This window comes from Dermacentor albipictus, chromosome 4 (genome assembly GCF_038994185.2).
Source record: "Dermacentor albipictus isolate Rhodes 1998 colony chromosome 4, USDA_Dalb.pri_finalv2, whole genome shotgun sequence".
Classification (NCBI taxonomy): domain Eukaryota; kingdom Metazoa; phylum Arthropoda; class Arachnida; order Ixodida; family Ixodidae; genus Dermacentor; species Dermacentor albipictus.
This window is the reverse complement of record NC_091824.1, coordinates 177,369,390-177,396,803: the sequence shown is the minus strand read 5'-3', so window position 1 is coordinate 177,396,803 and position 27,414 is coordinate 177,369,390. Positions and strand designations below refer to the sequence as shown.

General features: G+C 48.8%; 2 protein-coding genes and 1 pseudogene across 4 annotated transcripts in view; 2 read left to right on the top strand and 1 right to left on the bottom strand.

Annotated features, from left to right (window-relative positions):
• The window catches only part of LOC135908629 (alpha-(1,6)-fucosyltransferase-like), a 58,073-nt gene extending 48,479 nt beyond the window's left edge, over positions 1–9,594 (top strand). The window contains exons 5-7 of the mRNA XM_065440473.1: positions 1,138–1,302; positions 4,128–4,406; positions 8,148–9,594. Coding sequence (XP_065296545.1) covers positions 1,138–1,302; positions 4,128–4,406; positions 8,148–8,367 — 664 coding nt within the window. The 3' untranslated portion in view covers positions 8,368–9,594. The remainder of the gene's footprint in view (positions 1–1,137; positions 1,303–4,127; positions 4,407–8,147) is intronic.
• Positions 9,595–12,886: 3,292 nt separating this feature from the next.
• LOC135908661 (U2 spliceosomal RNA) lies at positions 12,887–13,066 on the top strand (annotated as a pseudogene).
• Positions 13,067–14,188: 1,122 nt separating this feature from the next.
• Positions 14,189–27,414, bottom strand: part of LOC135908630 (anionic trypsin-2-like) — an 82,629-nt gene continuing 69,403 nt past the window's right edge. For 2 of the 3 annotated variants that reach the window (XM_065440474.1, XM_065440475.1), the window contains exons 5-6: positions 23,349–23,494; positions 14,189–14,379 (exon numbers count right to left, since the gene is read on the bottom strand). In XM_065440474.1, the coding sequence (XP_065296546.1) occupies positions 14,209–14,379; positions 23,349–23,494 (317 nt within the window). In that variant the 3' untranslated portion in view covers positions 14,189–14,208. Of the gene's footprint in view, positions 14,380–22,118; positions 22,192–23,348; positions 23,495–27,414 lie in introns of all 3 variants that reach the window. The other variant, XM_065440477.1, reaches the window with a different exon arrangement.

Genomic DNA, 27,414 nt, shown 5'->3' with positions numbered 1-27,414 from the left:
CCTACGCTTGCCCCCTCAATACCAGGGAGTGGTTTCTCTCCGTATTCAGTGTGGATTGACCCGACGTGACCTACGTCCACCCCCTCTACGCCAGAGAGTGGTTTTTCTCCGCGTTCATATGTGTGGGTTGACTCGACGTGTCCTGACAAGGTCCTCTACCAGGCAGTAAGTGAGAATGAAGTTGCCCGGATGGTGGGGGGCATAACGAACCAGTGAGCCGCCACGTGGAGACAGTTCTCGGTCCTTGCGTGTAGAAGCACCCATGCTTCTTTTGTCGTGGAGCGCACTGCTTACCAGTGGCAAGATGTATGAAATATATTATTGCATTTACATCACCTCGTCCTCCCTGCCGAACCCTCTTCGATGGTCAACCTGGTTCGAGCTCCAAGCAGACGCTGTTGAAGGTCGCTGAAACCCCGTCCCCACAACAAGAGGCGGTAGCCTTAACGCCATCTAGAAGCACAGCGCGAGACGGGCGAACAAGATTACGCCCACAGCGAGGCGGAACAGGACCAAATCCCGCAACCTGTCTGTAGGCCAACCCGTGCATAGTGTAGCGCCGGGCCGCACATCCCCCGACACGTTTGCGCCCTGAGACGATCCAACCTAGGGTAAGTCGATGCTCCATTCCGAGTCGAGACACGTTCCTCCTGAATGTCCAGTGCCCACGTCATGTCAATCACGTGAGCGTCTGGAAAGACGAGATGCTCGAGGGCTTCCAACAAAATTCAGGCTCTGTAACGAGTCGAGGACACTCCAAGAAGTAGTGTTTAATGTCACTGTGAGTCTTACAAGCGACACACAACGGCAACGCGGCGAGCCCGATAATGTATAGCTATGAGCGGATTACGTGCTGACCCCATGCGGAGGCGATGCAGCCTTGCCTCCTCAGCGCCTTTGTCGCATACTATCCCCACACTTTGCTACTTATCGGTCTTAGTCTTTTGTGGCGGGGTAAGTAACGCACGCTAACACTTTGCCAACTATTTGCAAAAATCCCTAAGTGACCCCGTCGCTGTTTCCGCGTGCACCAAATATCAGCGATATGCGCTAAGTACAGCTCTAAAGCAAACGGGCAATCTGACCGAAGCGAGTGACCCACCTGCGCGGACGCTCTGGTGTGGCGCCGATGCGCAGGCTGCACGTGCGTCGCACGGACAAGGAGAGCGAGGCGTCGTTCCACGAATCGGAGGAGTACATGGAGCACGCGGAGGCCTTCTTTGCCGCCGTGGGACCACACGTCCCTCGAAGGGTGTTCGTCGCTACGGACGAGCCGGACGTATTTCTCGAGCTTCGCCACAGGTACGTTCACACCATGCGGCTGCTCTCACCGTCCATAGATGGCGCGGCGGGTCAAGAGAGAGCGTCCGGTATCCCGGTAAACGCAAGCGACGTTTTACCGGAGTTACCTTTTACCGAGGCGCAAACCGGAACGGTCTGCAAGGTGCGGCCACCTGCTGGCGCAGAGCCCCACCAGATAACCACAGCTAATATATTGCAGTAAGCAACTGCACTTTTACTTTGCTGCTGCTGTAAACCTTAAGGGACGACGTAATCAGGTTGCTGCCGAAAATTTATACCAGTAGCAAAGTAAGATACACTTCGTTAATGCAATATTAGCTGTATTTGTCCGGTTGACCTCTGCACCACCAGGTGGGCTCACTGTGAAGGCCATTGAGTTTACGCTTCCGATTATTCGGTAAAACGCCCAATCCTCTTGCGTTTACGGTAATACCGGACACGCTAAAACTCTCTATTAAACACGTTGACTGATATGTACGAAATTTGGAGAGAGAGATAGAACTTTATTGTGTCCTCGATGGGGTCCCGGGGTGGCGGGGTAGGGAGCTAGACGAACCCGCATTCCCCCCTTCCTCATACGGCGACCAGTACTTGCATTCTGGTGGCGTCTTCGGCCATGCGGGCGGCCCAGAGCCGCCATGATGTGGCAGTATTGTATGGAAGGGTCGCAAAAGAATAACTGGGTCTACGAAAGGTGGCTGCGCAAGTGGTGCTCATTAATCGAGGTATGAAATGACAGAGGCAGGAAGAGACAGACAAGATCCGGCCGTCGGACTATGTATTTGTCTGTTTATCCGCAACATCACGGTGATGCCGAAAATGCGCCTAGAGTGTCGATATAATTGCTATCGCCATAATCATTGCAAATTCTGTGGCAAACACTTTGGTGTACAAGGAAACGTCTGCAGTGCGCAGACAGTACACATCGTGTTTCCACTAGCACCATAAAAGGTTGCCGCATCATTCCAACGGAACATAAATTTTCGTGCCAGTGCATTTTTAAACTGAGTCTGATTACGGCAATGGTTGATCCAGCATCCATAAGAGCTTTAGACGTATATTAGGCATCAGGTCAACAAGTAGGCAAATTTGTTTAGAACTAAATCTGGAGCATGTATGTCTTTTGGCTGCAAACGGTATCCAGTGACCACCTCGTCTGCACCGTGTATTCTTCCGGAGGTCGTGACGCCGAGCGACAACACGAGATTGCGTAGCACGGGGAGTTGTTGAACTGCGATAGAATATGACGTTGACGGGTTCAGGAAGTGACCCTGGCTGAACCGGAGGGCGAGCGCGGTTGGCATAGAGAAACGTTGATCGTTTCGCTGGCGTGACACAGAAAACGGGTCTTGGAACAATCGGTGGCAGTATCCCTAAATGCGTCCCGGGACACCGCGAGTCTCAAGAGGAGGTTCAGATGCGCGCGGCCACTCGAAGTGATCGTCCACACCGGCAGGCACGAGATAGCTGCTCCAATAACGCCTCTTGGGTCAAGCTGCTTATGGCAGTCTGTGACCCAGGAGGACGTTTCTAGTGAATACTAGAAGAATTGATAAAGTTCAAGTTGAAGTTGTTCAAGTTGATCGCCCCCATCGCCGGTGGACCGGTGGAACGGAACCATTGTTCCAAGTTGAAGCGCAGTCGGTATGTGGGTTCAGACCACAGCTCATTTCTATACTTAGCCACGTTCGCTGTTTTAACAGATAGTTGCCACAGGAGCGGGCACGCGGGCTCTCTGCGTAGAATGTCATCATCGTAATGGCCGATTCGGGACAGCGAAGTAGTTATTTGCATATGCGTACTTCGTGTGGTCAGCGACAGGCTGCAGAACAAACTGGCGTCCACACTGGCTCGTCACATTATTCCAAGGGCCAACTTTTGGTATTATTCGTCACATGTTCAGCATGCGAAACGTATGGCAATGCTGCATAACGAGAGGAGGCCGCCGCCAATGCTTGTGATCGGTGATGCTGGCTAACACCCCCGAGGTTAGTTGTAGTAGTAAAACACAAATACCTCAGAAAGTGAATGGGAGAACGGCGCCGCGACAGCTCTGTTGCTAAGAGCATCGCACGCGTAACGCGAAGACGCGAGTTGGTATCCCACCTACGGCCAGTTGTTTTTTCATCCACTTTAATTTCCATTTATTTATTATTTCTTTAATCTATTTAGTAAGTACAAGCAATTTTCCCTATGTTGTCCTTAGTGTCTTTGTTTGTTGGCTTGTACATGAAACATAAGAAATACATGAAACATAAGATAAATACATGAGACATTATTTTAGTTATCCCACCACAATATTGTTGTCGCTGAGAAAAATAATTGGAAGGAATGCGTTCGGTTTAAGCCTTTAAAACTCAAGTGCAGTACCACATAAAGAAAAAAATCAAATTCGCTTGCCCTTATTTCTGGCCATGAAGAGTCCATTCGCACAAATAAAATGCTATGAAAGGATTTTTGACTAAAAGCTTAATTAGCGTAGTAGTTAATTTATTAGTAATTCGTTCGCTGAACTATCCACAACTGAAAATGACGCTCCAGCTATGCATTGTTTTCCGCACTTAATCGTAATTTCTCGGTGTCAAAGTCAGCGTAGCAAAAAAGAAAAAAAAATGAACACGTTGCGCATTATAAGGCAAAACACCGAAATGCACAAAATTGTAAAAGGCTGCAAGCGTTGCCCGTCACTGTACTAGCACGAAAGCTGTTTTCCCTCAGCGTACCCACTGGTTATGAGGCGAGGACGCAATGGATTAAGTGCGGTCTCCTCTTGCCCATGCGTGAAAACAAATATGCGTGAACGGGGAAAACGATTATTCGCGCAGGTTCCCCAACTACTCGTTCGTCGGCGACGAGGCGGCCTCGGCGGCGGCCCGGGCGCAGGGCACGCGCTACTCGCTGCGCTCGCTGCTGCCGCTGGCCCGGGACGCGCTGCTGCTCGCCGAGTGCGACCGGGTGGTGTGCACGCTCTCGTCGGGCGTCTGCCGCGTCGTCTACGAGCTCATGCAGGCGCGGCGGACCGACGCCTCGGCGCAGCTGGTGTCGCTGGACGTGGACTACTTCTACGCGTTTGTCCAGTTCCCGGCGAGGAGGGTCATTTACAGGTGAGTGGCGCACCCGATGGCGTGGCGACAGCGAGCCCTGCCTGCCTCTATCGCGACGCTTCGGCTTGATCGATCTAGCTGTGGTTCAGCCTTGTAAGCATCCTTAAGGCCGCAGTGGCTATAAACTAGTAGCACCCAAACGTGAGCAGCCTTCACACTGAGACGCTTGGATCGCGACAATATACTTTTGCAACTCGCCGCAAGACCTGTTCATCTTGTTACTTTACAAATTTAATTTGGTTTCAAGTCAGCACACTACACGAAAGACAAAATTGAAGTATATGCAAACGCATTTAAAACCATCTTGTGTACCGTTTAATATAATCATTCATCACGATAAGTTATCTCTCAACATTGTGAAAAAAAAAAAGTCTGGACGAGGCTTAAGCTTCGCCTTTCAGAGTGGACGCGATAGCATTCAAGGATTCCCGACGGCTTCTCTCGGCAGCGTATACGCAACCGTAACGTTCACCGGGAAACGCTCGCGGCGAACGCTGTGCACGACGGCGACCTCTTGCGTGGGCCGCGATGGATGGATGGATGTTATGAGCGTCCCCTTTGGAACGGGGTGGTTGGTTGCGCCACCAAGCTCTTGTTATTTTATTGCCTAATGCCAAACTGCCTAATTACCAAACTTTCTGAACATCTATTTTGCACGCCTCCGTTGTTTATCGTTTTCCTACTTTTCTACCACTAGTCTTGCAATCGCTGCTTACTAAACTCTGCTGCGGCCATGTTTACTTTCGCCCTGCTCTCACTGAACCCAAGGGTTTCAGGGAGGCCAGAGGTGCCTAAATCGACTGCTGGACGATTTAGCGATAGCTGGGTGATCGACTGCTGCGATATCTTCGCATTATAATAAAACATGCTCCTTCGTTTCCCTAGCTTTACCGCAGCCAAGCACATAGTTCTCCTCCCTTCTTATATCTTGCTTTATATGAGCGTGTTGTGAGGCATTCTGATCTCACTTCAAAAAGTAATGAGCTTCCCTTTGAGTAATCATAAATTGTTTTGTTTCTTTCCTGATTTCGTTCTTTCCTCTTAAGTAGTTACTCATGGCAGGTTCCATTGCCGCCACCCATGAGATTACCTCATCCTCTCCGACTTTCCACTTGACGTTCTTTGTTGTCATGTTGCTCACCATACAGGTCGCATACTTGCTGGTATGCTTCCTAGTTCGTTTTCTACACTGTGAATCAATGTTTTTCTTGTACAGATACCTGAAAAATCTCCCAGCCCATTTACTTTCTTCCACATTCCTCAGTCTCTCTTCATAATCAATTTTACTGTGAGCTTCTCTCACTTCAGAACTTGTCCAGCCTATATCACCCAGCACAGCTTCATTTGTGGTCTTCCTGTGAGCGCCCAATGCGAGGTGTCCCACTGACCTTTGGTTGCCATCGAGTCTTAATTCTACCCCTGATTTCAAGCAAACAGCCGCACTTCCAAATGTAAGTCCCGGAACCATTACACCTTTCCACATACCCCGGAGCACCTCGTACCTATTGTGTCCTCCATAGCACTCTGTGTTTCATTATGGCCGTATTTACCTTCGCCTTTGCTGTTATTGTTTTTCCCTGTGTTTCCAGATATCTGTCGCCTTAGTTTATCCATATACCAAGGTATTTGTATTCCTTTACACGAGGTATTTTCTGACCCTTAATTGACACTGTTCTGACCCTGAACTGACACTTTGTTTGTTAGCTAGCAATACAATGTCGTCCGCATAAAACAAACCTGGGAGCTGCTGCTCTACTACTCTACTCGCCTGTTTGTATGGATGGATGTACGGATGGAGGGATTTTATGGGCGACCCCTTTGGAACGGGGCGGTGGTTTGCGCCACTAAACTCTTGCGATTATACGGCCTAATGTCCTACCTAGGTTAAAAAAGAAAGATCTATGAGACGGAGGCGAGCGCCATCTGGAAGTGTTTCAAGGAAGCGGGCGCACCGCTCCGTGGACTCATATATTTACGCGCCAGCGTGCGCAAATGGCGGATGCCGTCTCCGGTCTACGTATTGTAGAAACGACGTCCAATGCCGGATGGGAGATGCCCACACCGGATTTTCTTCGACACGGGCTCCTTAACGCTATCGCGCTAAATGCCCATAGTCCACTTGGTTTGCTTGCTGCTTCGGGCGCTACATTGTGAAGATATCTATCTAACTGCCTGTCTGTTTAGGCTCCGCTGGCCTCCTCGAAGCCCTTGTGCTCAGCGATAGCATGGGGAAAGTAAACATGTCGTCCGCAGTAGAGATAAATGAAATTCGATCGGATGTATTGTGCCACGAAAGTAGGGAGACCACAAACAACGGAGGTTTACAAAAACAAAGTTCTCAATAGTGGTTCAGAAAGTTCGATGCTAGGAATTTTTCGTCTGTAGGAAAAGTAACATGATGGATAAGATATTACGCTAAAATAAAGAGCATGGTGGCGTAACTTACCATCCCGCTTCTAAGGACAGCTCAAAGCATGAATCCGTCCATCCATCCCAATACCCCCCCCCCCCCCCAATCTCTCTCTATCTCTCGCTATTTCTCTCTCTTGAGGTGTTCGTGTTGTACAGGTCCAGGAGCTCTAGTCTCTAAACAGTACAGCACAAGTGCCTGTTCGTCCCTACTTGTGTTCGTGTTTCCACGCATGCCTTTCAGTAGCACGAATTCTTCCCATTCATCTATCAGGCTTTTCGCAGACGACTGCGTCATTTATCGCAAAATAACTAACCACACTGATTCTGATAAGCTTCAAGACGATCTTAGAAGCATATCCAACTGGTGCGATAAATGGCTCATGCGACTAAACGTTAATAAATGTAAAACTATGCATGTATCGGGCCGCACTAACATTGACAACACGCGTATTTACTTACTTTACGATACTTCTCTTGAATCTGTCAACTCGTACAAATACCTAGGTGTTCATATTTCACGTAACTTATGGCATACGCACATCAAACACGTCACTAATAACGCTAACCGGGTTCTTGGATACTTGCGTCGGAATTTCTCTGCTGCGTCTATGCCGATAAAGCTTACCCTCTACAACACATTAGTGCGACCAAAGCTAGAATATGCATCCATAGTATGGGATCCCTATCAAATCACACTAATAAACACACTAGAATCCATCCAGAATCGCGCAGCACGCTTCATCTTATCTAACTATTCCCGTTACGCCAGCATCACTTCCATGAAAAACACACTTACTTTAACAGACCTTACATTGCGCCATAAATGTTTTAGACTGTGTCTTTTCCAAAGGCTGTATCACCACAACCCACTATTAAAGGATCATCTTATTACTCATTTCATCGCGTTTCGATCACATGTTTAAAGTTGGTGTCCCATTTTTTAGAACAAAAATGTGTCATGGTTCTTCTATTCCTAAGACCAGCGCCGACTGGAACGACCTTCCTCTCTCCATCGCTGCCATTACTGACGTTGACAACTTCAAGGCTGTTGTATTTTCTGCCGTTTTTTAATACCTATTATTGTATAATTATGTAATTATGTATAATTATTGTTTAATTATGTACTGTTTATTTTTCACTTACTACTCCTTTCTGTAATGCCTTCGGGCCAGGAAAGTATCCGAAATGTATAAATAAATAAATAAATTGTTACCAACTTGCTCAACCCTCAGTCCGTTCTAAGCTTTTACGTGTTATTTCGCGGCGGTTATCGCCGAGCTGGCTGACAGCCTTAAAACGCCTGCTAAGTGCGGGGCCGCTTGCGCGCAGCCACCGACCCCTGCACCCGAAGGAGCTGTGGCTGCGAGAAGGGGACGCCGTGGCGAGGCTGGGCGACCACTCGGTCATTGGCGAGGCACGCCGCAAGAAGTTCCTGGACGGCGTCTCCGTGGGCACGCTGCCCGGCACCGTGCTCACCGGGCTCTACCCGACCTACAAGACCGTGCCGCAGTTACGCGTGGCACCTCGTGGACGTCCTGCCGGGAAATGAATAAAGATGAAATGGAGCAAGTCTTGGAAGCACACTAGGGAAAAAAATAAGGATGACATGCAGACGGACTAGAGTAGAGTCATAACCACATGCGGCCAATATACGTTTCAGCCAAGGAAACCACAAAAGAAATTGACTGTTCCTTTAAGTGAAATTATGGGAATAATAACGAAAACCTGAATGAATGTGGCCTGTAAGGCAACTTGCCACATGAGGGAGCGGGATTCCACTCCCACCGGCGCTGATTTCCAGCATCAGCTTTCCTGTAAACATCTGTGCGTCCAAAGAATTGCTGAGTGAGTGTGTTCTAGGCATCGTATAATTATGCACCTCGGCTTGGCCTGAAGCTTCCTTTAAACCGAATGGTTATTTATACAAGTGGGTGCGTGCGCATATTTCATACAAAAGAAAGTATCAACCACGACGCGACGCGATCACGGTGTTCAATAACAAATGTGACTCCAGAAAAACCGAATTAAGCGGCATACAAATAGGCGTATCGCTTAGACATTAATCACAACATTACAATACGGTAATTCATATTTTAAAGCGCCGCTAGTGTATCTCTTGCGGCGGTGTCTTTGCTTCTGACCAGAATTTATATGTAGCTAAATCGCGGCCACCTCCACACTGTATAACATGCGATAAAGGAAACTAATTTATGAAGCTAAACTCATGCGCCCAGGGATGTGTCAGCGATCCCAACCGATACGAAATGTAGATTGTAAGCAGGATAACTGTGTTTTAAATACCTTGCTTGTGAAAGGCAAAAAATAAGTTTGATGAAAAGTACCTTTATTTCTGCACAATAGTCAGACAGAAGCAGTCATTGAAGATCACTTGCGTGTTAAAATAATAATAATACTAAAGAAAACACCACAGTGTAAGCAATCAACGAAATTAAAGAAGCTCTACGCGTTAGCTAAAATCATGAGAAAAATATATATGAGGGACGAATAGAAATGGATATCAAGCAAATAATGGTTAAAAGAATGGCAGCGCCTCACTGAGTTCTGAAAAATAAAACAGATTTAGATGCAGCTGTGTCTGGTGCACTGTGATAAGTTAATCTGAGTCCGGCTGACCAAATTTATTGTTAAGATTTCGTGCAACTTCGCCTACAAGCAATAGCAAAGATACAATGTTTTCAATGCAAAGATTGGCGTGGTTCGAAGCGGCGACGGTCTCTCTTCTGATGTTGTGCAGCCCCTAGCTGTTTACGACGCAAGTCATCACGTTTCATTTTGTTTGGGGGGGGGGGGGGAGGCGTATGGAAAATAATGGTAGTCCTGCTGCTGCGCTGCAATGAAACGCACAGCAGCACAACATTCCCCTGGGAAAAGAAGCCCGATTATCTTGGAGAAGTGGCCACCCAAAATAAAAATAAAAATCGAAAGTTTGATGACGTGTCCGCGACAGGAAGGTCAGCTGACGAAGGGGTCCCGCTCGGCCCAGCCAATCAGCATGCAGAAAGCTCCGGCACGGCGAAAGTGAGTTGGAAAGAGAGGAGGCCGGCGGTCGGGTGAAGACGCGGTGACAACGTTACGGTAGAGTACCCTGTAGTTACGGTACGTTTCCGGAATAAAACAATCTTAAATGCCGGATGCGGAATAGAAATAGAAACTTTATTGCAATGGAAAATATTTGAAAGAGGCGTGGTCGGAGCCTCTCAGTCCAGGGCCCCACTGGCCACTGCCGCCTGCCCGACCTGGAAGGACTTTTGTCCTGCCAGGTCGGAGCGGGCGAGCTGTGCCTCCCACTGCTCCATTGTGTGGCTGGCATATCGCCTATGAGGGTGCTTAGTGCACTCCCAGGTTATATGTATTAGGCTAGGTATGCCACCGCACCAAGGACAGTTGGCCCTATAACGCGAGTGGGATACATGGCGTTTAGCAATTTTAAATGGGGGAATACCCCGGTCTGTATTTTACGCCAATCGGCGGCCTCTTCCCCGCTAAGTTGTGGGTGAGGCGGCGGGTATTTTCTGCGGACTCCACGCTGATGAGCAAGAATGTCTTTGGCATTTGAATTTGTGGAATTTTGTGAGGGATAGTGCGGGTTGTTGGGGTTAGAAGAGGACGCCGTCGCTCGGTTAGTGAAACCTCGAGCTAACGCGTTAGCCTTTTCGTTCCCCTGTACCCATGTGTGGCCCTGGCACCAGAGTAGGCGATGATGATGGTTGAAGGATTTGGGGATTATCCCGAGGCTAGCCGCAGTCACGTGCCCCTTGAGAAACATGCGACATGTCTCCTGGGAGTCCGTGACCACGACCGAGTCCCTTTGCGAATGCTCCGCGTGAGCGAGTGCGATCGCCACTGCTAATATTTCAGCCGAGGTGGGGGATCCCGCCGTGGCCGACGCGGTAATTTGCTGTTGGCTGATCGCGTTCACGACTGCCAGGACGTACCTCCTTTGGTAGCGCTGCCCGGTCGCTTCTGCATACACAGCTGCGTCCGTGTAGCACGTGTTGTACCTATAGTTATTAGAGTACGCTGATTGAATGTGTTGTTCGCGTGCTTTGCGTCTTTCTTTGTCGCACTCGGGATGCATATTCCTTGGAATTGGGTCTACTGTAATTTTGGATCTCATCGAACGAGGGAGAGGTACGGCCTGCGCTGTGAGATAAATGCCGTGATATTGAGTCTAGCCAATATTGGCCTACCAGTTTTTGTGAAGCTCCCTCTGTCGCATCAGGGTGACCTGCGGAAGTTCCTCGTTTCTTTTTTTCTGTCTTGTTTCCTTCCTCTCTGACCTCGAGCGCGTGCGCTCGGATGCTTGGCTTCTCGAGGAGAAATCTCGAAGCACATTTCCCTGGATGTCAGCGTAGCCGGGTACCCAGTGGGAGCCGGAGAGGGAGAAAACATTTTATCGCAGAAAGGTGGGCATGATGCCGGTGCCCTCGGTCTAGGTCCTCGCTTGTAGCGTTCTCCAGGTCGATGGATATCGCAAAGTACAGTTGACCTTGGTGTGAAGTGATTGTGGTCAGCCACTATGCAGCTGTTGGTTGTGGAGGTGGGCAAGGGGTCTAGTGTTGGGAAGCAGTGCCATAATATGCGGGTAGTATTGGGGTAGCCACCCCAAGGGTGGCACAGTGGCCAGTTTTCCGCGCGCAGGCCATTTGGGAGGTGGACACGGGCAGAAGAGTGCCTGGCGGATGAGCAAGCCGGTGATTGAGATTGGAATGCAGCTTAGGGAGATCCGGCGCGCGTCCCAATGTTGGTCGAGATGTTGTGGGGTCGATAGTGATTAGTCTGGGTCTGGCCGGGGACTGTCAGGTGCCGGGTTTTCGCAGGCAAACTGATTAGCTCGTTTATTCCCTGACATTGCCGCGTTATCGGCTACACAGACGATATCTACCGGGCAATACAGATGTTGTGCTTCGCGATGCGTGCGGGTACGCCACTAAGCGGAAGTTTTCTGCACGCGGTCTGTGATAGGCGTCTATGTGGCTGAGGGAAGAAGGCATTGGATTGCTGCTGCGACAGCCTGTTGCTCGGCTGCGATAGGGTTGACTGAGCTTCGTGTGCGATGTGCGATGGTGGTGGTCAACTTCGGAAATAACCGAACCCTTCTCCTCTCGACTGGCATTTAAATAGCAGTATGTGCCACGCGGCTTACGTGCGGTGTGCCTGGTGCAGTATGCTACCCGTTCTTGCCTATGAGCTTTATTATTTTGTGGGTTCGTATCGTGGGAGAGGTGATATGTTTAGTAGGGGCCTACCTTGTGGAGAGAGTGGCTATGTCTCTATTGGTGGTGTGGCAGATGGTTGCATCCCTACCATACATAATATGTGGCGACCTTCTGTTTGTTGTAGATGGAGCTCCTTACCATAGTGAAAGACGGCGATGAGTTCGGTGACAGTGATGTGGCATGCGACGTCCGGTGAGAATATATGTGCTAACGCATAGAGGGAGTCCCAGCGCCAGCTTTGTTGCTTTGCCGATGAGTGCCTCAAGAGGAATTACGTCTTAGTGACGTAGGTACGTGTAGGGTAGATGATACCTAAACCTAGACATTAGGAAGGCATCGCGGAGGTGGAGCATACGATGGCAGTCGGAGAGCTGGAGTTTTTATGTAAATACGCCTGACCGTATGAGCGACATGACCTGTTGGAGACCACCGTCAGCGGAAATGGCCACTTTATGTACTCATGGCTTACCTAAGGCAGGCAGGCTTCATGGCCCAGCTCTAATGTGCCAGGACCATTCCTGTCCCTTCGAACCCTGACGACAATAGTCGAGAGGGGTTAATTGCGAAAATATACAAGAAAATACACAAGCTCACATACGGCACAGGACACACAAAATTGGTTCCACGCAAACTACCTCTGAAACCTGGCCGTTGCTTGGGTGCAACGTCCCAAGTTTGCGGGATCGGGGCTACATGGACGGTTCGCATTTCTTCCCGCCTCGCAGTGCTGGCGGGTGGCACGCTTACGGGACCGCCACCACGGGAGAGCGGAAGGAAATACGTAAGTGCTTAAAACGCCGACAAAGAGACGGCGGAGCGAACGTAGGCATGGCCGACGCGGGTCGAAGTGCAGTATCTGTTCTTATCAGCTTAATATCTGATACGAGTTGTACTTGGACATAAGATATTAAACTTATTCCTGCAAGTTGGCAGAGTGCTTAAAGCTTGCTTCACCTCCGCCTCGGGTCGGCCCGGTATTGCACTATCTTCGGGATGGGGCCATGTATGGGGAGAAATTCTCGATCTGCATGGTTCAATAGACGCACGCAAATTTTTTTCAGAACCTAGTCAGATACAGATTCGCTGTAAAAAATCTCAGTCCCTTTCCACTCTGTGAAGAAGGATGACCAGCGAGGCTGTGTATTTGGGCCCCTTAATGGCGAACTGCACCGCCGCTGCATCGTCGGCCCGGCATTGCACTATCTTCAGGATCGGCCCACGTATGGGGAGTGCTTAACGCCTGCTTCACCTCCGCCGCGGGTCGGGCCAGTATTGCACTAACTTCGGGATCGGCCCAGGTATGGGGAGTGCTAAACGCCTGTTTCACCTCCGACGCGGGTCGGCCCGGCATTGCATCATCTTCGGTATCGGCCCACGTACGGGGAAGGGAGTGCTTAATGCCTGCTTCACCTCCGCCGCGGGTAGGGCAAGTATTGCACCAATTTCGGGATGATATGAGCTACATAAAAGTGTATTTTCCGAGCCGGAAGGAAACGCACTAATACACGCAAAGTGTCTCGAGCTGCCAGTCGCGCGCGTGTGTGTGTGCTCAAAAGGACAGATAGGCGTTAGGCAAAATAAGAACAAGTGCTCGGTGGCGCAACCCACCCCGTTTCAACGAAGTCGCTCATAGCATCCATCCTAATTCCTCGTCATGAGTAAAGTTCGTGTTCTGCAAGCAGAACCGTAGCAGTCTTGCGAGATCCGAGATGGGGATGGGTGTTCTGTCCTGTAATGTGTCTACGGCTCTTTGCGTACTTATACTGCCAGATCAACGAGTGCATTTGCAAACAGCAAGCTTACGTCAAGAGATGCCAGGACATCATCGTATTCCCAGCACCCCGTCGCATATCTTTCAGCACCAGGGAAATTGCATGCTCAGGGCAAAGTTATTAAAAATGCGCGCCTCCCATGCCTCCTCTTCCCCGTCCCTGTCTGCGGGATTCTTACGAATTATGGTATTCGTAGCGCTGGAGCGTTGGAATGATGGCTGCCGCCCTAAATGAGCTGCTCACAGAACTTTCCACGTGGGAACGATATTTAGCGCCAGCGGTTCTAACAGCGCCACTCGCGTTTTGGAAATATGTGAATGTCAGCCGGTTTGAATGGGCGTACAAGGAGACAGCGATGTCTTTTTCCAGTTTTTTTAATCAGGTTGAGTGCTGGCCCATCTGGTGATGGATAAAGTCCAAGAAAGGCGCCACTTTAGTGAACACTGTGGGCATGTTGGGGAGCGCGCAGTACACCGAGTGGGACACCACGCCAGCCAAGAACCAAGTGCGCTCGTCGAAAGTGCACTGCAGCGGCCCGCCAGAGTCACCCTGCAGCAGAGGAACGCTGTCAGAACACGCGTAGGCGGACATTGTGGCTCGCTATTGCGTCAGCACGTCGCAGGCGACGACGCACATTCTCAAGGGCCGGCTTTCGAGCACGGCCGCCACAACACGATTCATTTCTCGCGCGCAGGAGAGGCCAAGCATATGTATCAAAACGCAGGTGCGGCTACAGAGAAGAAATATTTTCTCTCTCGCTACCCACAGCCTGCCCTCCGCGTGTTTTGTTTACTACAATACGCAACCGCAGGAAGCTTCTTCGCGTGAACTTGTATTGCAGAGCGGGTTCCACACTAGCAGCGAAATCATTTGCAAGATACATCCCGCGATATGGACGATGTAGCGCTGAGTACTTTCGAAGACACAGCCAACGCACAACTCATGCGCGCAAACAGACAGAACATTTTTTTTATGCTAAGACATCGAATTGAGCGAGAAAGCCGGCGTCTGTAGCAGCGAAGCGGGACCTAAGTTCCCATTGAGCGCTGCCGAAAGGGTGCACGGGCTGCCCGCTGACGCGCCAAGTGTGTCGTCAGGGGAAAGGGCATCGCCGCGACATGGCACCTCTTATTTTGTTATAGCGCAAGCTTGACAAGGACAAAAGAAGACACATCAGACACACACAGCGCTACTTTCAACAACAGGTTTATTTCTCGTTCTCGTCGCTATATATACACCCTCGACCCGTCATACACCACGTGTAACATTTTTGGAAAAATAAACAAAAGATATAAACTGGGAACCACACGTAGGCAGTTTCTTGATTCACATATTCAAAGACATGTACATGTTCAACGCGAACAAAGATAATTCAGCTCTTTTGATGATAATGAAATGGAAGTTTTACTGACGCATGCATCGCCGAATGTTGCTATGTGTCTGGCTTCTATTATCAAGCGTGTCATTTCACACCTGCTTCTACTCATGATCACTGTTTCTTTAAATCTTGGTCTGCACTTGCATCTCTGGCAATGGATGGCAAGAAAGCCGTCAGCGGCCACGTTGTTAACTTTGTTACTATGTTCTCGTAGCCTGTCATTTATGCATCTACCTGTTTGACCGATGTAGGATTGTCCACAGCTGAGAGGAATACGGTATACCACGCCGGCGATGCAATCAACGAATTTGTTTTTATGTTCTTTTTCGCATGCGCTACGTGGGATTCTTTCCGGCCTTGTGGTTTTACAGAGGCTGACCAATTTATTAGGTGCCGAAAACACAACGTTAATGCCGCTCCTTCCAGCAATCTTCTTTATTCTATGGGGGAATCCGTGTATGTAGGGGATGACGGCAACCTTTCCTTTGTTCATGTCAGTGCTCGACACGTGCACCTGCTCCGAACTGCTTTGCTGCGCCTTCTTAAGCAGTCCTTCTGCGACAGACACAAGCACGTGGCTCGGGTAACCAGCGCATCTTAAACGCGAGGCTTGCCGTTCGAAGCTATCGTGCATTATAGGTGCTGGCATAATTTTTTCAGTGCTTCGCTGAAACACATCTTCGCGATTCCCCTCTTCACAAGCTTTGTATGCGCGGAATGAAACGGTAAAAGTGGCTTACTTGCCCTAGGCTCGTAACACCAGCAGGTTTCGTTATCGGTGAGCACAAACTTAATGTCAAGGAATCTAATCCTCCCGTCACATGGCATTTCAAAGGTCACTTCTAGTGGATTTAGACAGTCACGAATAGTGGTAAAAACAGGAGCACATTCATTAGTAAAACAAGCAGATGAACAGTCAATTAAAACTAGATAAGATAAGCCGTACCAACAAGCCCCTATTGCTATCCTCATCGACGTGGCACCACCCTCGCTCTGCGAGGCCTGTGCGTCATCTGCGTGTTCCTTGCCCGCGCAAGCTCCCGCCTGCCTTCGAACTTCGTCGCGGTAATCGCTGTAAAGAATATTATCTACAAAAAGAAATTCCAAAAGAAGAACGTTGGTGGTAGTGAGTTTCAAACCTACGACCCCACGCTCAGTGACCAAGTGTCTTGCCCACTGGGCTAAACCAGCGTCTCCCAAATGGCAGGCCTCTGCTCCATACTTGGGCCGAAATTTCCATTGCCATGCCAGGTGTGACGAAATCGGTGACGTCAAAATCACCGCGGCTTACTCGGGACAGGTTTGGGCAAATATACTTTGCAATTGTATCGTCATACGATACAAGATACCCACGCAACAAGTATTTGAGATACTAATACAAGATACAACCACAATCATAGTATCCGATACAATACGTTCCATTCGTATCTTAAAGGGACACTAAAGCGAAACAATAAATCAGTTTATACTAATGAAGCATTGTTTAGGAACCCTGCAGGCGTCATTTCAAAAAAATAGTTTGATTATTAGATGAGAAAATGAAGGTCCAAGTATCAGTATTTGAATTTCGCGCCGAAACCCCAGCGCCGCTACGACAGCGTGACGTCAGGGATTCCAAAGTATGTTTTCGCATTTGCGCCGCGTTGGCTGAAGAAAGGTTCCCGAAACTTGCCATGTTTATTATTTGGTTCCTTTAGAACACAATGTAGTCAATCTGTACCACTATATCTAATTAGTAGGGCCTAGAAGATGCCATCAAAATCCAAGACGTTACAATTTCCGGGTGCGGGACCTTAAGTAGGCGTCGCCACCCGTATTTCGTTCTTGCGCTTTTTCTGGCTTACCAAACGTCTTATCGTTGTAAGAGTGGTGTTTTTGGTGTTCTAGAAAGGTAATTTACTGATGCAGAAGAAATCATTTTTCACTTTAGTGTCCCTTTAACACATCTCGATACATTCGTAAATTTCTTATTATAGATCTAAATAATGTTGCAGAAAACGCGCATGGACAAAGATGTTCGCTTGAAAATTTCTTAATTCCGACCAACCTCTTTCATTTGAATGAAAGATTTCTTAGTATCCCAAAACTTTCGTCTTTTCTGCTCTAAGTATAATATTTTCGTTCCGAAACAATTTATTGGAGTTGCTTTAGACGCTCAACATGAAAACTATTTATACACTGCATTATCAGCGGCTTTTGCTGGTCACTTTTGTAGTTGATGGGAGTCGCTGCTCTGCTTGCCTACCAGCTAGCGGGTCGCCATCGAATTACACGAATTTCAATAAGAAGCCTCTAAACGATGGCAAAAATACCACTGTGGAGTTTTACCTTGTCCGTAAAGGTATTACCGTTTACGCAATACGAGATCACCGGAGAGGTGTACAGCAGGGTTGGTGGCGACATTTTTTGCGAGGCATCGTGTATAGAGAGAGCACATAAAGCTGCAGTGACCTTTCATATTCTACTTATTTCATCCTGACATCATCGCCTGCCCTCGCTGGAGTTCTCGATCTGGCGAAAAGATAAAAGAATGTCGCTGGCTTTAGTTTTATTCAGGTTGCTTAGTGGCAGCAGTATCAGCTTGAGAAGGGGAGTTCAACCAACGTTTATAGTTTCACACGGCGATGTTGCGATCGCCCAGTATCTTGTATCTTAAGGATACGTGATACATTCTTTCATGTATCGGAAATACAAATACTGATACACGTCTTGCCAGACGTAGCATGATACAGATACAGAGAGAGTAAGATAGCATCTAGGATACATGTATCTTCGATACCGCTCAGCACTGGCTCGGGACCGTCCCCATCACACTCTATGGCAGTCCGGCAAGCTAGCATGGCACGCACTCGCTTGCCCGCGCGAGGAGTTCATAAGGACCCCTCAGCGGCCTTCCATTGGACGTTAATGATTTCGCATTCACAACTCACAAAAAGCGCTTAGGCGTCCTCGTATTATATATATATATATATATATATATATATATATATATATATATATATATATATATGTGTGTGTGTGTGACGGATCGCCCTCTGCGAAGGCGATCCGTGGCTGTCGCTTGTCGCGTCGCCGGTTTTTCGCCAGCCAGAAAGTTTCGCTTGTCGCCCTGAATGAAGTCTGCGCGGCGACAGCGTGATTATGTAATAACATGGCAGCAATCAGTCCGCACGCTTCGATCTAAATTCGCTCTTGCAACGCGAAAGGCAGGCAGCACTCAGAGAACAAGACACACACAATAATCTCTGTGTGTGGGGTTCTTCGTATGTTTAATTTTCGCGCCCGTTAGCATGTTTAGTAAACTGGTTATTGTGCTACATTATCTTCTCGATGTAAGAAAGCTGGCTGTCGTGTATTTTCAACTGAAGCTGGCGCCTTCTCGTGTTTTGCGCAGTATTTGTAAATTGTTGTACCGTATAATTGTACCGTACTTCCCTCCTATGTTGCAAACTAATCCTCGTAAATTCTGGACCATAGTTAGCGGTACTCCAAGCAAAATAATCCAATTAACATACCCAAATGATGAACCTGTTGCTCCTGAAGAATGCTGTAATGTATTTAATGATGTGTTTTCTTCGCATGTTACCACAATGCCACGTAGATTACCGCTTGTATCCAATTCTGGTTTTTCGCCCATGGATTCAATCTCTATTGACTGGGTTGGTGTTAGCTGCCTAATTAACAATCGCAAAACGTCCTCCTCTGCCTGCCCAGACTGCCTGAACTCAAAAATTTTGAAATGTACTAATGTATTTTCAGCTGTTAGTTTGTCGCACAATTTCACTCAGTCATTACAGCACTCTGTTCTTCCACACGACTGGTGCGTGGGAAAGGTGATTCCAGTTCACAAATCAGGTAACACACACTTACCCAGTAATTACAGGCCTATCTCACTAACAAGCATTTCATGTAAAATTCTTGAGCATATAATATATTCACATTTGGCTGAGTTTTTAGAATCAAACTCCTTTTTCAACCCCTGTCAACATGGTTTACGTAAGTTCTTTTCCTGTGAAACACAGCTCTTATCATTTACTAACGATCTCTTTGCAATTTCTGATCTAGGTACCGACATTGACTGCGTATTTCTTGATTTTGCCAAAGCCTTTGACTCTGTGACCCATGATTTACTTTTGCTTAAGCTGGCTGAGCTTAACTTGGACGTAAATGTACTCGAGTGGATAAAAAATTTTCTTTCTAACAGGACGCAGTTTGTAAACCCTAATAACTGTGATTCTCGGTTTTCTAACGTACCAGCAGGTGTTCCTCAAGGGTCAGTCCTGGGTCCACTTCTCTTTCTAATCTAAATTAACGATCTTCCGAACTGCGTTCTTTCCTCTTCCATAAAGCTTTTCGCGGATGACTGTGCTCCCAAGAGCTGCAGGACGACCTTAACCGCGTAATTGAGTGGTGCTCTAATTGGTGCATGCAACTAAATTCAAATAAATGCAAGGCCATGCGTATATCTCGTAACACTGCCACGCACACGTACTTTATTAATGGTGCACCTGTGACGTCAGTTACCTCTCACAAGTATCTCGGCCTTCACATATCAAATAACTTTTCTTGGCACTCGCATACTGATTATGTCACTAAAAACGGTAATCGCATGCTTGGTTACTTGCGCCGTAATTTTAGCTCTGCCCCTGCTTCCCTGAAGCGAACTCTTTATAAAACTTTAGTTCACTCCAAATTGGAGTATGCTTCAGCCATTTGGGATCCGACTCAGTCTTCATTAGTTTCTACTCTTGAAAGTATTCAAAACCGCGGTGCACGCTTTGTCTTATCTAATTATTCTCTCTATGCAAGTATGTATTAAATGAAACGAACTCTTAACTTACCTGATCTTTCGTCACGCCGCAAATCTTCCCGTCTCTCCCTTTTTCACAAAGTTTTTCACTCGAACCCGCTTTTAAAAGAAACCCTTCTTGCCCCTCCGTTTTATATTTCGGCCCGCACTGATCACAGCCTTAAAATCGGGGTGCCATTATGCCGTACTAACCGGTACTCATTCATCCCCAGGGCAAGCACGGACTGGAATCGCCTTCCCGCCTGAATAGCACTCATCACCGACCCTGCTAACTTCAATACCGACGAAGAATGCCTTTTGTTAATATTTTTGTTAATACTTTTTTTGTATTTTTACTGCATTACTTCTTGTTTTGACTCCACTCCTTTCTGTAACGCTTTCGGGCCTTGAAAGTACGTGAAATAAATAAATAAATAAATAAATAAATAATGTACAGGTGTTGCACAGTATAGTAACTTAATGAATAGGAATTTGCACCGGGTGGTGTTTGCAAAGCAAGAGACCACACTAGTAGTCATGCTTCTGCGGAAGATCGCTCTGAAATTGACTGCCTACTTTTGTGTCATTGAAAATTCCACATTTCGGGAAGAATTTCTCATAATATGCTGTACATACGCTGTTAAAACGCTATAACGGATAAAAGCAACCCGCAAGAGCTTAAGTTGCACTTAATGGCCGATCACAATAATCAAAACAACGCACTCTTCCTGGGCATGTGATAACGTTTGAGGCGTCGTTAAAGCAGCGTGACGTCCAAGCTGAAAATTAGACAACCAGAGAGAAAGCCCTGCTGCTGCTGCCACTGAAAAGTTATGTAACCGAGTAGAAAAAAAAAGACTGCGTTGTTTGATTGCGGTAGCGCCAGGAGGCCAGTTTCCGCGAATGCTCCTGTCGAAGTTTTATTTTTCAAGACTCCACAAGATGCTGAAAATCGCCAAGTCTGACCGAATGCTAAAGTCTTCATACGGCGCCGGGCGTTGCTCGTGGAAGCGCACTTCCGACGGCTACATTAACAGCTTGTCGAAAAGCTGTCGATCAAATTGATATTTGGGCCCTAAAAGTGAAGAATTAAGACGGCGCAGCGGTTAGCGAATGAAAAAATGGCTGTGGCTTAGCTAAGGTTAAGCCCAGGATGCGAAGCATACTAGCCTTTATTTTAGTTGTTGAACCACTGTTTAGCCTGGTGAACTGCTGTTGCTTGGCTATATTTGGTTCGGCTAGACGAAGAAACAACTCATTCGTTACTCTGCTTCGCCTTCAAGAGTGGAACGCGACAGCGTTCCCATCAACCCGCCAAGGGGTTGTAAGACAGTGGGCTACGGCGCAGCGACTACGCGCCCCGCATTGGACGCGGTGAGCGTCGAGCAACGCAGCGTTCGGCGCGGCAACGAAATGTGCGCCTGAGCAAGCGACGCATGCCTGAGCCTTAGAAACAGCTCGTTTCTAAGGCAACACCGCATTCACTAGAGGCGCTTTTGTACCGCTATCGTACTCGTGGCTCAGTGGTAGCGTCTCCGTCTCGCACACCGGAGACCCTGGTTCGATTCCCACCCAGCCCATCTAGTAAGAGTTGAGCCAAAGCCACCTAGAAACAAGCGCAGCTGCTTATATACCGCCGCGAGCGACGGCGCGAGTTGGAGCCCCGTTTCTCCTGTCGTGACGTCACGGTGTCACGTGGTATTGAAGGCGACACCGCCGCGCCTGAGGAGCTGGGTTGAGCTCTCGTAACATGCTTCGCATAAAAGCGAGGCGTGACCGCCCGGCGTCAAAACTACGACATGCGTGCGGGCGCAGCGCCATCTGACGGCGCGGCAGGAAAGAACACTTTGTCAGGTGCACAGTTGCTTTAGCGTTCCTTCGTCAGACGACAGTCACGGGCGCTGCTGCTGAGCCCGCGCTCAACTGACCCTATATAGCACACGCAAACGGTATACCTGGCTACAGAGTTAAGCAATGTTACGGAGTGCGTATAGCTTTAGCTTATGATGTCATTGGTAAATCTGATATATTGGCAGCAGAGGACAGCCTTAACCCTTTACTGCACAATTTTTTGTTTCCTCAAAATATTATTCATGGAGTTGTAGGGAAGCATAATATTACCTGTACTCCCATGGAAACTTGCTTCAGCGAATGTCTGTGGTTTCAATTTGCAGAATAAGGGTATGTTGCATATCTGCAACAATGTGCAAATAAAGAAGAAGTTGAAAGTAAGTAATAGATTTAGCGCGATTCATACTCAGATGCTTATTTGCACGAGACAATCATTGGTGTATCTATGATTTAGTGTGGAACAAAAAGAAGCACTTTTACATGCTTGTGCAGCACAGGTGGTTCCCACACTTCGTGCAGTACGTCATGCAGATTCCCGTCCAGCCAGGAAACACTGCAGTGTTTTCGGGTTATTGTCAAAATGTAGAACATCGAAGCGCAGACGTAAAGCTGTGCCCGTGACGACGTGACACGGCAACGTGCGGAGGCACAGCGTACTTTTGAAAAGAAAAAAGGAAATTTGACCAGAGAACATCTTGTCCACATATTGAATCGAAACGCACTTACACTCGTGGCTGTCGTGACTAATTGAATAGTCACTGCCTTCACTATAAGGAGGAATTGCTGGGCCATACCAGCGTTTCGGAGCCATTTCACTATTACGAGGAAAATAAACCATGTACACGTTGTTGCATTTGTGCAACATAGCAACCCTCTGTCGCCAGGAACAAACTATTCCGAAATTACAGTGTCTTTTTGAACCTACAGAGTTAGAAGGATGTGGAGCATAGCGTAACAATATTTTTTTGCGCTTTGTCTTATGGAGAAATACATTTACAATTTGTAAAACTTACCTATATCACTGCTCGTGGGCGCGCGCAGCCTCCGCCACGTTTGTTTTGGTAGAAGATGCAAAGAATTAGCACAGATTGCAGCACAAGGTGCCGCGTTTTTCAGACCAATGTCGCGGATATGCAACAACGTGTACAGGAAGCTCCAAACTGACTTTGCTTCGGTTTTTATCGCCGTTCATCAGAATGTTGCGTAAATGCAACAAGGTGCAGTAAAGGGTTAAACATTGATTTGGGTTCCTGCAGTTTCAGTTCGCCATAGCTAAAGCAGGGCCCTCTCCACGCATTTAAACCTTGTTCACATGATGCAGCACATTGCGCATTGCATTTCAGTAAAGTGTGGGGCAGTGCCACAATAAATAAGTTTGCATGCATTTGAGGAAAACTGGGGACCACGCAAATGAAAGCTCATAATGGACGCCACTCACGCTATCCAGATCAAGTGGTAGCGGTGCCACATAAAAAGGCCGATGCCAGAAAAAGCACTCACGCTGCAGGATGACTTCTTTCCCTCGACGTACCCGGCACAGAACATGGACGTGGTGATTTTATTGTAATTCTTATAGGCTCGCACGCACTTGTCGTGCGGCCACACGGGTAGCATCACTTCCATCAGCACGTCCGAGTGGCGGCCCTCTGCGAATCACCAGAAGAGGTGAACCGTGAGCAAAAATCACCGTACACGTGCCGCGGATGTGACGGCGGCTCGAATTGTCTCACCAGAGGTCGTACGGCCCGATGGAGAGCTATTCATTTCTGAAGACTGCATCGGCGACGTACGCGTAGTCTGAACTGACATTCTGGATATATTCGTCGCCAAACCTTGTGCCGGCCACGGCAAGAAGATCCAGAGCAAGCGTTTTGCCAAGCGTCTCGTTTCTGGTGAGCAGTTTCGAGCTTTTGCTGGGCCGGACGCCCTTCACAGCCTGCAGAAGTGTTATACATGTGTATACGTTTTTACTTAATCGGCGGGCAGGTGGCAGCGGTTCTCGAAGTGGACGCCTACACCTCAACACGAAAGGCTGAAAAGCGCGCTGTTATATAATGTGGTTCAAAGCGTACGCGCAGCGCCAGTTTCCCTGTTCTGTAAGAAAAATCTGCAGATTCTTTATTTATTTATTTATTTTGTAGCGGGTAATATGCATGTGGCACTGTAGTTGTAGTGGGTAATATGCATGTGGCACTGTGCGGACTGCCACCGCTGCGGCGCGAGACACGAGCGCGGGTTGTTGGTGCGAAGCGCTAGGACTCGTATCTAGAGCTACCTGCGATCCCTCGAACGAGCTACATAAACCCCACTTCATTTGGTGGAGCTGCGGGGTAACCTCAAAAACTGGAACTCCGAAGCAGGACGCTACCGACTGCTGCGACCATGCCTGACGAAACCACCCAGGAAGATGCACCCCAGCCTCCGACGGTCATCGTTTCCGGTGCATTGCGCCAGCGTGATCCTGCCATCTTTAGCGGCACCGATGATCATGACGTGGAGGATTGGTTGTCATCTTACGAAAGGGTGAGCCAGCATAACAAGTGGGACGACGTCACAAAGTTGCACAATGTGCTGTTTTACTTAACCGGCGTCGCGAACCTCTGGTTCCGAAACCACGAACACGATTTCACAACGTGGAGCAGATTCAAGACAAGTTTCACAGAAGTGTTCGGGCGCCCCGCTGTGCGCAAGCTTCGCGCAGAACAACGCTTACGGGGGCGCGCGCAACATCACGGTGAAACGTTCACAAGTTACATCGAAGATGTCATTGACCTGTGTAAGCGCGTGAATCCGTCAATGGCGGAACAGGACAAGATAAAACACATTATGAAAGGCATTGATGAGGACGCATTTCAAATGTTGCTAGCGAAGGATCCGCGTACGGTGGCCGAAGTTATCAACTTGTGCCAAAGTTTTGACGAGCTACGGAAACAACGCATCTTAGCTCGGCGCCCACCGCCTACGGAAGGTTCGTTAGCAGCATTGGTTATTGGCGACAACCACGCAACTTTGCTGACGCAAATAAAAGAATTTGTGCGCGAGGAGGTCGCGCGACAGCTCTCGATTTTGCCGACCACGGAGAAGCCTTCTCAATATTTGGCTCCAGCGATCCGACAGGTAATTCAAGAGCAAGTGACCGAAGCTCTTCCACCTCCGTGTCAGCCGGCTCCCGTGGCCGCGCCTCTGACGTATGCTGAAGCCGCTGCACGGGCGCCTCGTCTGCCGGGATTCTCTCCTCCGCCTTCAGCGCCTCTCCAGCCGGTGTTCTCTCATCCGCCCTCGCCTCGCCAGCAGGTCGCTCCCTTTTTCAGCGCACAGCAGCAAGGCACAAATCCTTGGCGTACTCCTGACAACCGCCCAATATGCTATGCCTGCGGTACACCGGGGCATGTAGCGCGCTTCTGCCGCCGGCGCTTGCCGGCCTTCGTGGGCACCGCGCGACCACCCAGCTCCGGATTCTGACCATACCGTATGCCTCAGCGACCACCATCGGAAGTCTACGCTGCTGATGACATACCAGCACCGCAGTCACAGCTCTACAATACTCGTCGCTCGCCTTCCCCTCGTCGGCGCTCACTCTCACCCATGCGTCGTAGGCCCAGTGCCAGTACTACTGAGGCGGAAAACTGATTTCCGCAGTTCCTGAGGCACGAACTGCGTCATCGTCGGAACATCAAAGTCCTCGTTTTTCCCCCGCTAACGTTATTGAAGTGTCTGTTGATAGCATCAAATGTCTTGCCCTCGTCGATACAGGTGCTGCTGTATCTGTGATTAGTGAGAAACTTTGCCGTAAATTACGGAAAGTGACCATGATGCCTTCGGTATTATTGCTTAGAACAGCCAGTGCACAGCAAGTTCAGCCAGTCGCTATGTGCACTGCCAGGGTGTTGATTCGAGACATTTTGTATCCGATTGATTTCTTTGTGCTAACTTGTTGCTCCCACGATGTGATTCTCGGTTGGGATTTTCTGTCGCGCCATCACGCCGTCATTGACTGTGCACGTGCTGAGGTTCAGTTCTCCGTTCTGTGCGATATGCCATCTCACGACGTTAAAGTTCATGATGTTACCAGGATCTGTGTAGCTTCCGATACTGACCTTCCCCCTCACAGCGCGGTATTTGTCCCTCTTTCATGCGCATCGCTTGCCGAAGCGACGGTCATGTTTTCACCCGCTGCCGTCTTCATTCGCCGCCAGCCTATATTGTTGCCTTTCGCTCTCCTCACGGTGCACCATGGGGCTGCAGAAATACTGATTTCTAACCCAAATTCGTACACTTTGGCTTTGCACTGTGGCGAGACTATTGGCACCATCCAGACTGTGGACGCTGACGTTATTGTGCATTTCCCTGTTCCCGACGACGTGGATACTGCCAACGTAACAGCACTGGCACCCCATGTGCCATCTAACCGAGTACCACCGGATGTTTTTTGTCGCTCTATTGCCGCTGACCTCGAGCCGACACAACGTGAGCGGCTTATTACTCTTTTAAATGATTTTCACGCCTCTTTTGACTGCAACCAAGCATCATTAGGCCGCACAAGTACCGTCTCTCACCACATTGATACGGGACATCACGCACCATTACGCCAGCGTCCGTACCGCGTGTCATCCACCGAGCGTCGTGTCATCGCCGAGCAAGTTGAAGACATGCTTGAACGTGGTGTTATCAAGCCATCCTGCAGCCCTTGGTCATCTCCTGTAGTACTCATTAAGAAAAAAGATGGCTCGATTCGTTTCTGTGTGGACTATCGTCGCCTCAACAAGATTACACGCAAAGATGTCTATCCTCTACCGCGCATAGATGACGCCTTAGATTGTCTTCATGGTGCCGAATTCTTTTCTTCTTTGGACTTGCGATCGGGCTATTGGCAAGTGCCAGTGGATGAATCCGACCGCTCCAAGACAGCTTTTATTACGCCTGATGGCCTGTATGAGTTTACCGTAATGCCATTCGGCCTCTGCAATGCACCCGCGACATTCGAAAGGATGATGGACAATCTTCTACGAGGCCTCAAATGGAAGACATGCTTATGTTATTTAGACGACGTGGTAGTTTTCTCCCCTGATTTCACCACTCACCTCTCTCGTCTACGCGAAGTCCTTACTTGCCTTACCACCGCCGGCCTTCAACTTAACTTGAAAAAGTGCCGCTTCGGAGCCCGCCAGCTGACCATACTTGGCCATGTCGTGTCCAAAGACGGCGTCCTTCCCGACCCTGACAAACTTCGTGCTGTCGCAGAATTTCCGCGGCCGACTACAGTGAAAGAGCTCCGCAGTTTCGTCGGTCTTTGCTCTTATTTTCGCCGCTTTGTGCGCAATTTTGCCTGCATCATCGCTCCCCTGACGAAGCTCCTGGCTGGCTCTGGTGACCTTCGCGACTGGACTCCGGCGTGTGACCAAGCCTTCACCACTTTGCGTCGTCGGCTTACCTCACCGCCTGTTCTACGCCACTACGACCCGAGTGCACCGACTGAAGTTCATACCGACGCCAGCGGCGTTGGTCTTGGGGCCGTCCTTGCACAACGGAAGCCTGGCTTTGCAGAATATGTGGTTGCATATGCGAG